The sequence below is a fragment of the Pristis pectinata genome, chromosome 11 (assembly GCF_009764475.1).
Source record: "Pristis pectinata isolate sPriPec2 chromosome 11, sPriPec2.1.pri, whole genome shotgun sequence".
In the NCBI taxonomy this organism is placed as follows: domain Eukaryota; kingdom Metazoa; phylum Chordata; class Chondrichthyes; order Rhinopristiformes; family Pristidae; genus Pristis; species Pristis pectinata.
Window position 1 is genome coordinate 30,996,320 of NC_067415.1, and position 14,025 is coordinate 31,010,344.

The 14,025-nt window shown below is 38.7% G+C and overlaps 1 protein-coding gene across 1 annotated transcript in view; it reads right to left on the bottom strand.

The window, feature by feature from the left end:
• Nucleotides 1-350: 350 nt before the first annotated feature.
• ift88 (intraflagellar transport 88 homolog) overlaps nt 351-14,025 on the bottom strand; it is a 69,400-nt gene continuing 55,725 nt past the window's right edge. The window contains 6 exon segments of the mRNA XM_052025568.1: nt 351-494; nt 3,124-3,237; nt 4,754-4,814; nt 5,525-5,631; nt 11,511-11,576; nt 12,815-12,867. Of these exon segments, the coding sequence (XP_051881528.1) occupies nt 373-494; nt 3,124-3,237; nt 4,754-4,814; nt 5,525-5,631; nt 11,511-11,576; nt 12,815-12,867 (523 nt within the window). The 3' untranslated portion in view covers nt 351-372.

The following is a 14,025-nucleotide window of genomic DNA, read 5'->3' on the forward strand; positions in this document are numbered from 1 at the left end:
ATTTACCAATTTTGATTTAATGGAATATCAATCACAAATACACAAGGTGGTAGTATGCTATTAAACAAACTGTCACATCTCTTTAATCCTAAATATTTCAATATCTAAGATTGAATAATCATTTTAGTGATAATCAAATACAATAATAATTACAGATTTTAGTCACTTTAAATACACTACATGAACCATAACATTAGGATGCTATAACATTACAAAATTTTACAAATCTGAAATATCAAATATACACATTTACATTTATAGTTAACTATTACAAATGCAATAAATATCACAGATTAAGCAAATTAAAGGAAATACCTATTATAATATTTGACTGATTTCATTTGTTTGTTTTCTATTTGGAGACTGCAGTCATTACTCTGGTAACAAATCATCTCCTAGTTCTTCATCTGCAAATTCATCTTCTTCAATGCGTTTTCGAGCTGCAGTTTTGGGGCGTTCAATTTGTGGGCCAAGTGGATCCACATATGATGCATCTATTATTACAGAAAGTAACTAAAATCTAAAGCAGCACATTTTGTTTTACTACCATTATGATATAGGTCAACAGTTCAAAGTATGGGTTGGAAAACAAGATTCATCAGGTAATGCAAGATTTTAATTAATTTCATACTGTGGCTTTGGTCCAAATTAGAACCTGGGGCTGCACATTAATAAATTGAAACTGTGGTTTACCAAGCTGGTTTCTGAGTTAAAGCCACAATTCAGAAACCAGATAAGCTATACTTTTGTTGACAGTTAAGTGAAAGCCACAGAGCATTTCTAATAAACTAAGTGACAGATTAAAGGTTATGGGAGTCATGACAATTCTACAAACTGATAGAATAACTGGCTTTTGTAAATTGTGCCTTACAATTGTGCCTTGGTGTAGATAAGTGGCAAGTTGATGGGCACCTGTGAGAGAGATTAAGTTGCATGGCTGTGGGAGATTAAGAAGGGGAATTGGACTGATTGGATTGTTTTGCTTGGAGCTATTATGGACTTGATAAGCTGAATAGCCACCTCTTGTGCAGTAATAAATTTGAGTATATAAAGTACAGTTGAAGTTGATGTAGGTCACATGGCTGTTGAGCCTGTTCTACAATTCAGTAAGGTCATGGCTGATTCTGTGCCTCGAGTCTATTTTGCTGTCTGATCAGCTCATTGCCCAATTCCCTTCATGTCCGAAAGCCTATTAATGCCAAAACTGAATATTTAACAACAGAGCATCTACAAAGGTAGAGAATTCTCTGAAGAAATTTCTCTGTCATGAATGGCCAACCCCTTTTATTGAGCCCTGCCCCCAGTTCTAGACTGTCCAACAACAGAAAGCAGCCTCTTGTCATCTACCTTATCCAATTCTCTCAGAATATTTTATGCATGTCCTAAAAATGAGAATTTCTCTCATTCTTCTAAACTTCCATGTACAAGCCAGTCTTTCTTAATCTCTCAAAGGGTAACTCTCTGATCTCAGGTGTCTAGTGAATCAACCCTGTGCTGACTGCAAGGGCAAGTATATCCTTCCTAAAGTGCAGAAATCAAAACCGTACTCCAAACAATCTGACCAAAGGCCTGTATAATCTCAAAGACTTCCTTTTGTACTGTGGCCCCTTTGTGATAATGGCAAATATACAATATGGCTCCCTCCCCAATTACATGTTATAACTACATATTCACTTTCTGCAACTCATGAGCCAGCAAGAATCCTCCGTACACCAACAGGAAAAATTAGGTCAAAGAACATGAGAAATAGGAGTAGGCCTTCTTGCCCAAATACAATATTCCAATTTACCTGCATTACGACTATCTAAGTGCCTCTTAAATGTATCTGATTCCATCATTTCCTCTGGCAATGCAATCCAGCTATCAATTAACCTATATATTAAAAAAAAACTTGCTCCTCAGATTTCCTTTAACACTCCTACCTCTCACCTTAAAACTATGTAAACTTTTTTGATACCCCTACTGTGTGTGTGTGTGTGTGGGGGGGGGGGGGAATATTGACTATTTAACCTGTGTATGCCTCTCATAATCTTATATATTTCTATCAGGTCACCCCTCGGCCACCTGCACTCCAGACAAAACAAGCTTAACCTATTCAATCTCTCCCCATAGCTACAAGCCTCCAATCTAGGCAACATCCTGGTCAGTGTCCTCTGCACTCTCTCTAGTGCAATCACATCCTTCCAATAGTGTGGCAACTAGAACTACACACAATATTCAAGGTGCAGTCTTACTAGTGTTGTAAAGTTGCAACATTAACGTCCCAACTTTTATATTCTGTGCCTCGACCTATGAAGGTAAACATGCCATATGCTGCCTTTACCACCCTATCTAGCTCTGTTGCTACTCTCAGAACAACAGACTTGGACCCCTCAGCCTCTCCATTCATCAACATTCCTTAGTGTCCTATCATTTACTGTATATATCCTACCCCTATTTGACTTCCCAAAATACATCACCACTCATTAGGATTAAATACCATCTGTGAAGGCTCCACCCAGCTTTCCAACTGATCTATATTCTGCTGTACACACAGAATGCTGAAGGAACTCAGCAGGTCAGGCAGCATCCATGGAAGGAAATAAACAGTCGACATTTCAAGTCGAGACCATTCATCAGGACTGGGTCCCTAATCTGACCTGCTAAGTTCCTCCAGCGTGTGTGTATTGCTCCAGATTCCAGCACGTGCAGAACCTCTTGTCTCTCCTATGTTCTGTGGTAGCCTTAGACAACCTTCCTCAACAGCACCACTTTTTGCATCATCTACAAACTTAATCATATCTCCTACATTCACATCCAGGTCATTAATATATCACAAAGTTCCCAGCACCAATCCCTATGGTACACCTCTAGTCAGCTTACCATACAGCAATGTGTTATTAAATATATTCAAGAGGAAGATGGATATATTTCTTAATGTTAGAGGGTACTGAAATGGATGATCAGCCATGATCATGCTGAATGATGGAGCAGGGCCTACTCTTCTTTGCTTCTATGCTTGCTTTAGATACAGTAGTTATGTAGGATAATTTTCTCCTAGATGGTACAATGCAAGATACCTTTCTGTATCAATAGAATACAGAAAAACCCTACAATATAAAGGAAAATAGAAAATGTACTTGCCTATATCTTTATTAGTGCTGGTTTCATAAGGATCATTAACTCCTGGTAGTGTCCTCAACTTGGCACTCATCCTTTCTCCTTTGGCACTGCTAACATGGCTATTTTGTCCATTTTCTGAAAGAATGTAGGAAAGTCTGAGATACAAATACACTTACAAAATGTGAAGTTGAACAATTACAACAGTTATAAGGGGCAGGGTGTATGAAACACAACTTCACCAATGTCTGGAAAATGTACTTTTAAAATTAGATGGAATGAATTAGAATATAACAGGAGGTCAAGTAAGCAAACAGAAGCCATGCTATTAATCTTAAAAGGTTCTGAACAGTGCAGAACTCTGCAGGAATATATAAACTCAAACCTGTTAGAATTCTCAAATACTGTAAGTTGCAAAATAAGATCTATTTCAAGATGTTTTATTTTATAAACAACTCTAGACAATGTATATACTCGATCCTTAAGAATGTGCTCTCATGCTTCATAAGTGGGAGGTAGTGCTGTGAGTTGAATTAGCATTGTGCTTCTTAACATAAAAGAGTAATAAATTTTCAGCATAATTTATTAATAAAAGTAATTTAAAAAAGTTTGAAGGAGTGAAAGTAATAAATTATTAATTTTCACAAGGTTAGTGATAGTCGTTGCAATTGTGGAAGCTGAATAGATGGTACACCTCTCAGCATACAATATATTAAATAACTAATCTATATAATGTTATAACATTATTTAAGAAAATTTGTATTTTCACTACATTTTCTTCTCTAGACTTGACACAGTCCTCCAGTATCATTCACAAATTGAAATCCATATGAGATACACTTATGCTCATTGGGAGTATAAAACAACAGTATTCTAAATTAACAACTGTTGTTGCAATATTCAAATTAAAAGTGTCAACTTTCTAATATGGGACATTCCATATTCCTGTCAAAGTTGACAACTGAAAACAAAATTGTAGGCGCTAAACTTACAGTCCATTTCATCTGCTCAAATCAGAACAACCAAAACCAAGCCAACTGATGACTTCCAAATTACTTTGATGCAACTTATTTTTAATCACTGTCTGTTGGTCTCATCATATCTCCTTAAAGCCATTTTTTTTTTTGAGTTAAACTATGGAAAATAGTTTAATTTGATTTTGTTTTCAAACATCATTATGTTGTTTCAATAATCAGTTCCATTAACTTATTTCTCATCAGATGATCTTGTTCATTGTTAAAATGTTATAACTTATTTATTTGGGTAAATTATAAACTTAAGCAATTCAATTTTTAATGCCAACTCTGCTTCCAAATGTGGCAGCAAATGAAGGCAACCACTTTTAACACATATGTTCTGTGTTTAAAAGTGGCTGCCTTCATTGTGCAGCATAACAAGATGCAACAAGTAATGATAATAAACAAAAATTGAAAGAATAATCATTGTTACATTGATGGAGAATGATTCATGATTAAATTTAGTTGAAAAGTACTCACGGGTAGTAGCAACACTTAACTATTTACCTTTTTTTGCCAAAATCAGTAAGAAAAGAAATTCCTTTACCACGTGGATTTAAAAAATAAAAAAATGAAAGAAAAATCATATGATCTAAATTATTCAGCTTCAACAGAAAAAGATATTCTGGGGTACCTACCACTACCAGCACTGCCCTCTCTACGTCCACGAGCACTGCCATCTCTGCCAGATCTCACACGCTGTTTTAAAAGTAGAATTATAGGTAAACACAGTTTGAACTTCTCTACAAATGCTGAGATTTTAAAATATTTGACAAGGGCATCAGCATAATGCATCACATCCACAGTCATAAGCAAAAATGGAACATATAGCTGACAGAATTGTCAGCAATCATCAACTTAGAAATAAAAAAAACTGCACAGGAAAGACAAAATTAGACTTGATAAGCAAATATATTATTCAATTTCTGTATTTAAATGTATTCATTTGACTGAAACACAAAAGAATGCACTGTTAGGTTTAAAGTTCAGAGCTAAAATGATAGTAACAACAGCTTCTATTTATAAAGCACCTTTACAATTGCAACCTTTGACACCTGTTACCAGGGGATGCAATAGCTCCTGGACAGTTTCAACATTGTTCCCAGCAGATAGCAGAAAAAAATGGTGACAATCTAGTGATCAAACTCATAAGAATTATTTGTGGAAAATGAAAAATATCACACTAATTTAGGGAAGGGTTTTCTCAGCTTGGATGAGGTAAATGGCTAACTAGATATTGCATTAGGTTTTTACTGTTGCATGCATTTTATTACTTTCCATTCAAAATGTATAATGGGTTTGATTTTTTTGACAATGAGAAGTGCATACTGTACTCAAATCAAGTAATTGGAGTTGAATAAGAATATACAATGAAAAATTATGTCTTTACTGCATGTGTCTTATCTCACCTGTTCTCTTAATTCCTTCTGTTTCTCAACTTTCTTCAGTTTTGTGGCATATTCCTGAACCTCTTTCAGCCCCATATCTGTAGAGAGGCGAACTAGAAAGCGCAAACCTAAACAGAGGATCAGATAAGAAACTGGGAAGAACATACCAAACAAAAAATTCTCACAAGATCAACATAATCCTTAAATTAACAGGCTTTCCTTTGAGAACCCATATTAAAATAAAATAATCATGCAAGCTTATTAAGTACATTGAGATGACACACCAACTTCATCTCTAAGTCAGTAAGATCATTTTTGATTGATACTGTTCTATGTTTCCACATGAATGAGGAGTTGTGGATGAAAAAGATAAAAGGATTCTTTGCACAGATTTTATGCTCAAAGATTTTAGTATCTGAAAGCACAACCACCAGTGGTGAAGCAATTAAATTACTGGAAGATTAAGAAAAAAGAATTAGAGTACCTTGAATGTCCCAGGAGTTATAGAGTGGAGAAGATTACAGAGATTGGGAAAGCCATGTGACTTTCAAAGTAGTATTCATTTGAGCAGTCTTAACATCCAAGAAGGCTCCTCAAGTGAGGCATTTGGGTAGAGATTAGGAACAAAAAGGGTGTTGTTACTTTGTTGGGGTGTATTGCAGACCACCTAACAGTCAACAGGAGAAATGGGATCAGACATGCAGCAAATAGCACAGAGAATATAATAAAAATAGGATTATAGTACTAGGGGGATTTCAATTTCCCAAATATTAACTGGGATTACCTTAGTATAAATGACTCAGAGGAGGGGGATTTTTGAAGTCTGTCCATGAGGAGAGACTGGAGAGGCTAGGTCTGCTTTCTCTGGAGTGGGAAGGCTAAGAGGGGATATGATTTGGTATACAAAATTATGAGGGTACACCTAGTGTAAACTGCAGGGATCTTTTCCCTTATTAGAGGTGAATAAAACAAAAGGGCACAGATTTAGGATAAGAGATTTAGAGGGGATCTGAGGGGAACCTGTTTTACCCATATCTGGAATGCCCTGCCAGAGAGAGTGGTGGAAGCAGAGTAGCTAATAGCATTTAAGAGTTGCCTAGGCAAGCATTTGAATTGCCTTGGCATTGAAGACTTTGGGCCAAGGCTGGAATGCAGACTGTGCCCACTTGTTGGCATGGACATGGTGGGCCGAATGGCTTGTTTCTCTACTGTATGACTCTATAGCCATAACCTTATTAAAATATTCAGTTTTTTTAAAAATCTTGTTATTTGGGCATCTTTGGCAAGGCAAAGATTTTATTACTCATCCCTAACTGCCTTTTGAGTTGAGTGGCCTACCAGGCAAATTCAGAGGGCACTCATCCACATTAGTGGATCTAATGCACCAACAGGCCAGTCAGGTAAGGATGGCAGATTTCTTTCCCTGAAGGACATTACTGAACCATATTGGCTTTTAAAACAACAATCTGCCAATTTCATGGTTACTGTTACTTTTATTCCCGGGCCAATTTAATCACATTTAAATCTCCCAGCTGGGATTTAAACTTGTGTCTCTGGAACAATCCTGTCCTACGATTACTATCCACTAACGTAACTATCACGCTATCATTACCTTCAGTTAAAAGCCTAAGATGCAGTTAGGATCTAAATGCAGTTTTGACTCTTCCTAACAGAATTCAGTTAAACTACCTGTGCCCTAAGGGTCTTATGAAGGCTCCTCCCAAAAAGGTAAGTAACAGTTATACCAATTATTGCCTGAAGCACAAATGCCCTTCCTGCCCTGTATAACCACCCAGATTTCCTCTCCTGGCTCAGCTCTGGAGAAAACTAGTACTTCACCCCCAACTTTCTTTTGACAATCAACTATTTATAAGTGTTTGTCAGTGCCTAAAAACAAGTGTGGTGCAGCAGCTCAGCTAGTAGAGCTGCTGCCTCAGCTCCACCAATCTGGGTTTCAATCCTGACCTCCAGTGCCATCTGATAGGAGTTTGCACATTCTCTCTGTTAACATGTAGATTTCTTAGCGCTCTGGTTTCCTCCCACATCCCAAAAACGTGCGAGCTGGTGGGTTAATATGCCACTGTAAATTGCCCCAAGTGTGTAGATAGCTGATAGAATTGGTGGGGGGGGGGGGGGGGGGGGGGGGGGGGGGGGGGGGGGGGGGGGGGAGGGGGAGGGGGCAGGGTGATGGGAAAATGGGGAGAGTGAGATGGGATTGCTGTAGGACTAGTGCAGATGGGTACTTGATGGTCAGCATAGATTTGACGGGCTACAGGGCCTGTTTCTGTGCTGTAAGAGGTTTGACTGCAGAAGTGGATCAGCGCATGCCAAGGTCATAAGCTACAATTTGACTGATTTATCTGAAATTCATCCCACCTCCCTCCTACCCCCAAGTAAGAGTATGGACAAGTAGGTGAAAAAAGATTGGTGAAAACAAATGTGTCAGAAATGGGAGAATTTATAATCAGGGAACAAAGAAATGGTAGAGCAATTAAACAAATGCTTTGGTTTTGTCCTCATGGAAGAGGAGATAAGTAACTCACAGAAATACTAGGAAACAGAGTCTAATGAAAAGAAGGAATTAAAGAAAATTTGTATCAGCTTAAAGAAAAGCATTGGACAAATTAATGGTACTCAAAGCTGATAAATCCCCAGGCCTGACAGTCTGCATCCAAGAGTTCTTAAAGAGGTAATCATGAAAATAATGATGGCATTTATTGTCACATCCAAAATTATATAAATTAGAGAACGTTTCTTGCAAATATAGACCCACTATTTAAAAAAGGAGGGAGATAACAAAGAACGAGTTAGACCAACATCAGCAGTAGGAAAATTGCTAGCATTTATTATAAAGAATGTGATAGGACACTTAGCAAATAGCAAACAGCATTAGACAAAGTCAACATGAAAGGGAAGTAGTGTTTCTACTGGAGATTTTTGAGATCTAACTTGTAGAATAGATAAGGGAGAACCAATGGATTTTCAGAAGGCTCTTGGATGAAGTCCCACATAAAAAAGTTAACGTGCAAAACTGAAGTTCATAAGGTTGGGAGTAATATACTGACAGCAACAGACAGGAAACAGAGGGTAGGCATAAATGGGTCTTTTACAGGATTGCAGGCAGTGAGTGGAGGGGTAGCACAGGGATTAGTGCTTAAACTCCAGCTATTCACAATGTACATCAATGATTTGGAAGAGGGAACCAAATAATAATATTTCTAAGTTTGCCAACAATATGAAACTGGGTAGGATTGTGAGTTGTAAGGAGAATGCAAAGAGACCTTTAAGGTGATTTAGACAAGCTGAGTGAGTGGGCAAATACATGGCTTATACAGATAGATAAAGTTATCCACTTCCATAGGAAAAAACAGAGGAAAAGTATTATTTAAATGAGGATAAAGTGGGAAATGTTGATGTACAAAAGGATCTGGTCTTTGTAAATCTGTCACTGACAGCAAATATACAGGTATGGCAGAAGACACAAGAGACTGCAGATGCTGGAAAGCCCTTCAGGTGAGACAAAGATTCACATGCACCTCCTCCAACCTCGTCTACTCCATTCGGTGCTCCTAATGTGGTCTCCTCCACATTGGTGAGATCAAGTGCAGACTAGGCAATTGATCTGCAGAGTACTTGCACTCTGCAATGACCACCCTGAGCTCCCAGTTGCATGCCACTTCTACTCTCCTTCCCATTCCCACATGAACCTTTCGGTCCTCAGCCTTCTCCACTGCCAGGGTGAGGTCCAACTCAAACTAGAGGAACAAAACTTCATATTCCATCTGAGTAGTCCAATGGTGTGAACATTTAATTTTCCAATTTCAGGTACAATTGCCTCCCGTGTTTCCTACCACCCCCCCCCCCCCAACCCCTTCAATCGACCTCCAGTCCTCCCATTTTTAACCCCTTTCCCATACCCCCCTCCAGCCTCCTACCACCCACTTTTATCCCCCTCATCCTCATGGTTTCATCCACCTACTACACACACATCTTACCCACAGGATCCCCTCCTCCCCCATCTGGCTCCATCTACCCTTCACATCTGCCCTAGTGGTTCCCATTATCACCTTCCTGACTTATCAGTATCCAGCACTGGTAGCTGGATCATCCGCTTATCATCCGCCTAGCAGCAATCACCTACTGGCCCCCATCTCACCACTCCCCCCTCTTCATACTGGCCATCAGCCATCTCCTCTCTCGACTTGAATTGTGGACAATTCCTCCTCCCCCCAGATGCTGCTTGACCCACTGATTTCCTCCAGCAGACTGTTTGTTGATGCAGGTATAGTAAGCAGTTATGGTGGCAAATGGCATGTTAATCATCTTTGTACTACAATTATACAGGGCTTTGGTGAGACCACATTTGGAGTACTGTCTGCAGCTTTGGTCTCCTCGCCTATCAAAAGATTTACTTGCCAGAGAGGAATGCAATGAACGTTCACTGGTCTGACATCTGGGATGGCAGGATTGACTGCCCTGTGTTCACTAGAGTTTTGATGAATGAGAGGATATCTCTTGGAATATACAAAATTCTAACAGGTTCACCAGGCTTGATGCAGGAAGGATGCTGAGGGTCTACAAGTAGAGGTCACAGTCTCAGGAAACAGGGAAGACATTTAGGACTGAGATAAGGAGAAACTTCTTCACTCAGAGGGTGGTGAACTTGCAGAATTGGCTACCGTGGAAGGCTGTAAAGGGCAAGCCATGGAGTATATTTCAGAAGGAGATAGTTTTCTAGACACAAGAGGCATAGATAGAGAGCAGAAATATGGTATTAAGATGAAGGATCAACCAAGATTGTACTTACTGAACACTGAACAGAACAGTGCAGCACCGTATGGGCCCTTAAGTCCACGATGTTGTGCCGACCTATATAAACCTACTCCATGATCAATCTAACCCTTCCCTCCTACACAGCCCATAACCCTTCTTACACCCTTGTGCCTATCTAAGAGTCTCTTAAATGTCCCTATTGTATCAGCCTCTACCACCACCCCCAGCAGTGTGTTCCAGGCACCCACCACTCTCTGTGTAAAAAAAAACCTACCTCTGACATCTCCCCTAAATTTTCCTCCGCTCACCTTAAATGGATGCCCTCTGGTATTAGCTGTTGTTGCCCTGGGAAAAAGGTGCTGGCTGTCCACTCCATTTATGCCCCTCATAATCTTATACACCTCTATCAAGTTGCCTCTCATCCTCCATCACTCCAAAGAGAAGAGCCCTAGCTCACTCAACCTTTCCTCCATTAGACATGTTCTCTAATCCAGGCAGCGTCCTGGTAAATCTCCTCTGTACCCTCTCTAAAGCTTCCACATCCTTCCTATAATGAGGCAACCAGAATGAAACACAGTACTCTAACCAGAGTTTAACAGAGCTGCAACATTACCTCATGGCTCTTGAACTCAATCCTCCTACTAATTAAGACCAGCACACCATACGCCTTCTTAACCACCCTATCAACTTGCGCGGCAACTTTGAGGGATCTATTGACTTGGACCCTAACTGTTCCTCCACATTGCTAAGAATCCTGCCATTAACCTTCTACTCTGCCTTCAAGTTCGATCTTCCAAAGTGTATCACTTCACACTTTTCCAGATTGGACTCTTATCTGCCACTTCTCCGCCCAACTCTGCATTCTGTCTATATCCCATTGTAACCTACGACAACCTTCTACATATCCACAACATCTCCAATCTGGTTTGGTGGAGCAAGCTCAAAGGGCCCAAAGGTCTGTTCCTGCTGCTATTTTTCTATGTTCCATATTAAAATCACTAACACAGGTGTGTTAGAAGCTGCCTGAAACTAGGAATCAAAAAGTACAATTTATGTGTTTATATTCTTGAGTTATAGCTCTAAAAACAATTCTATTACTAAATTTGGCACAGGAAAACGTACAACAGGAAAATCTCAAACAGCCATATTTTTCCCATAGTAAACACTGGTCAATGTGAAAAGTAAATCTTACAACCATTATTAATTATTGTTTATTTTTGATAACAACACTTACATTCAATATTTTCTGGGAACTTCCGGTGAATATCTTTGTATGTTTCCAATGCCTTTTGGTAGTTACCTGTATTAACAAAGTTAACCATAATGATTACCACTGTAGGTACAGACAACTTTACAAATGTTAGAATTAACACTTTCCTAAAAATAACAAAAAATACAATCAGCATTACCTCATTGTTTTCAAATCCCTACTTAGCTTTGCTTCCCCCCACCTCTGTAATTTTCTCCATTCCAGCAGCTCTCAAAGAATTCTGCATTCCTCCAAATTCATTTCATGCATTCCCAATTTCCATGGATGACCACGAATTCCATCCCTACACCACTCTTCAACTTTAAAGATTCCCTTTAAAACCCTGCTCTTTGGCCAAGATTGTGGTCATCTGCCCTATTATCTCCCATGTACTTTCGTGACAAATTTTGGCTAAAAATGCTCCTGTCATTGCCTTGGGACAATGTTCTATGTTAAAAGTACTCTATAAACGCAAACTGCTTATGTAATTGCAACTCTATAATAATACATGGCAAATTAGCACTATACATCATATCATAGCAAAATATCATAGTAATTTGAATCTCAAGAAATGGTTCACACATGCCTTTAAATATCCAAATATGACAGCCATCACTATCCCTTAAATTGAAAAGTCTTCCACCTCCCACCACCCCCAATTTGCAAGCCTTCCAAGGGCCTCTGCACCTCAGATGGTAAGGTGGTTGGGGTAGGCAACTAGTTCTTAGGGTTCTGCCAATATTGCCTTTAACACTTAATATGGAAGGTTCGAGGAGTCTAATGGAGATGATTTAAGTATTTCATGATTTTTAGGGAACGATATGGGCTCCAAATGGAGTACCCCTATGCAGTATGGCTATAAACAAGTAAGATGTGTTGGGAAAATTATTCAATTATTACACTTCTTGGCCCCACAGATATAGCACTACTTTAATGCTGTGCTGCTTCTATATTTTGAAAATATATACAGTACATAAATCTACAAAGAGGAAAACAAATTGGTGTTAGGACAAATATAGTTTTACCAAATTTGCTTCAAACATCTCTTTAAAGCAACACATTTATAAATGGGATACTGAGCATGAAACTATTATATGCCAGTCCATGTTTTCCTTTTGTGTGACACTGTTCAAACCCCAAGTATTAATCACTACATTTTACAATTTGGCATGCCAAGTTAATTCAAAAAGTGATTTATTTTCCTAGAAATTAATTCAAAATATCATTGGCATTTCTTTGACAAGTTTTGGATCTGGGCAATGTGAATAAAAATCTGATCCTTTTCTTACCACTTCTTCTGTAACAACTAGCCACCATTAATCGCCATTTCACTTGAGTAGGTCTGTATTGAAAATATATTTAGAGAGCATTATCAAGTATTTACAGAATAAACATTAATTACATTTGCAAAGTTTCAATTATAGCCATTTCCTGCTCAGGGTTTTTAAAATTGACTTATATTTTATTTATAAAATTAACTGTATATTCCTACCATGCATCCACAGGCCCCAACCTTCCCCATCTTCCTAGTTTAGGTCTTCTTATACAAGAGCACTATTTCGTGTCCTCCAAAACTGTAAATTTTAATATTAATTTTGTGTGGAGCTGTGTAAAAGACAAAGGGGAGATTTCTTGCTATCTGATTTTCCCCATCTCCCAAAGGTTTAAGTGCTTTGCTTAATTCCTCGACTTGATATTGAGAGCTCACTGCATAGAGACTATATGATTAACACTTGCTTCAGCTTCTTTGGTGCTGTGCATGCTATTATTTTTAACAATTGCTAAAAATCTAAACAAATAAATCAGAATTACAGAGAGAGAAGGGAGGGATAAATGGATAGTTGACAATTTCTGGAAGTTTCTAAATGGCAAATCTTTGCTGGGATGGTTCTAAAAATAAAACAGTTTTTTTCATATTCCAGGCACCCAAAACTCCCTGGGAAAAAAATAACAGCTGTCTCTTCTATGTATGTCTCTCATAATTTTAACAACTTCTATCAGGTCTCCTCTCAGCCTCCACCACTCCAGAGAAAACAACCCTAGTTTGTTCAACCTCTACTTATAGCACATGCCCTCTAATCCAGGTAGCATCCTGGTAAATCTCGTCTGCGCCCTCTCCAAAGCTTCCATATCCTTCCTATAATAGGGTGACCAGAATTGAATGCAATACTCCAAATGTGGCCTAACCAGAGTTTCATAAAGCTGCAACACAACTTCCCGACTCTTGAACTCAATGCCTTGATGTATAAAGGCAAATATGCCAGACACCTTCTTTACCACTTTATCTACCTGTGCGACCACATTCAGGGAGCAATGGACTTGGACCCCATGATCTCTCTATACATCAATGCTGTTAAGGGTTCTGCCATTAACTGTTTACTTTCCCTTTACATTTGATCTCCCATTTGACCTCACACTTGCCCAGATTAAACACCATCAGCCATTTCTCTACCCATATCTGCAACTGATCTATATCTCATTGTATCCTTTGACAATCTTC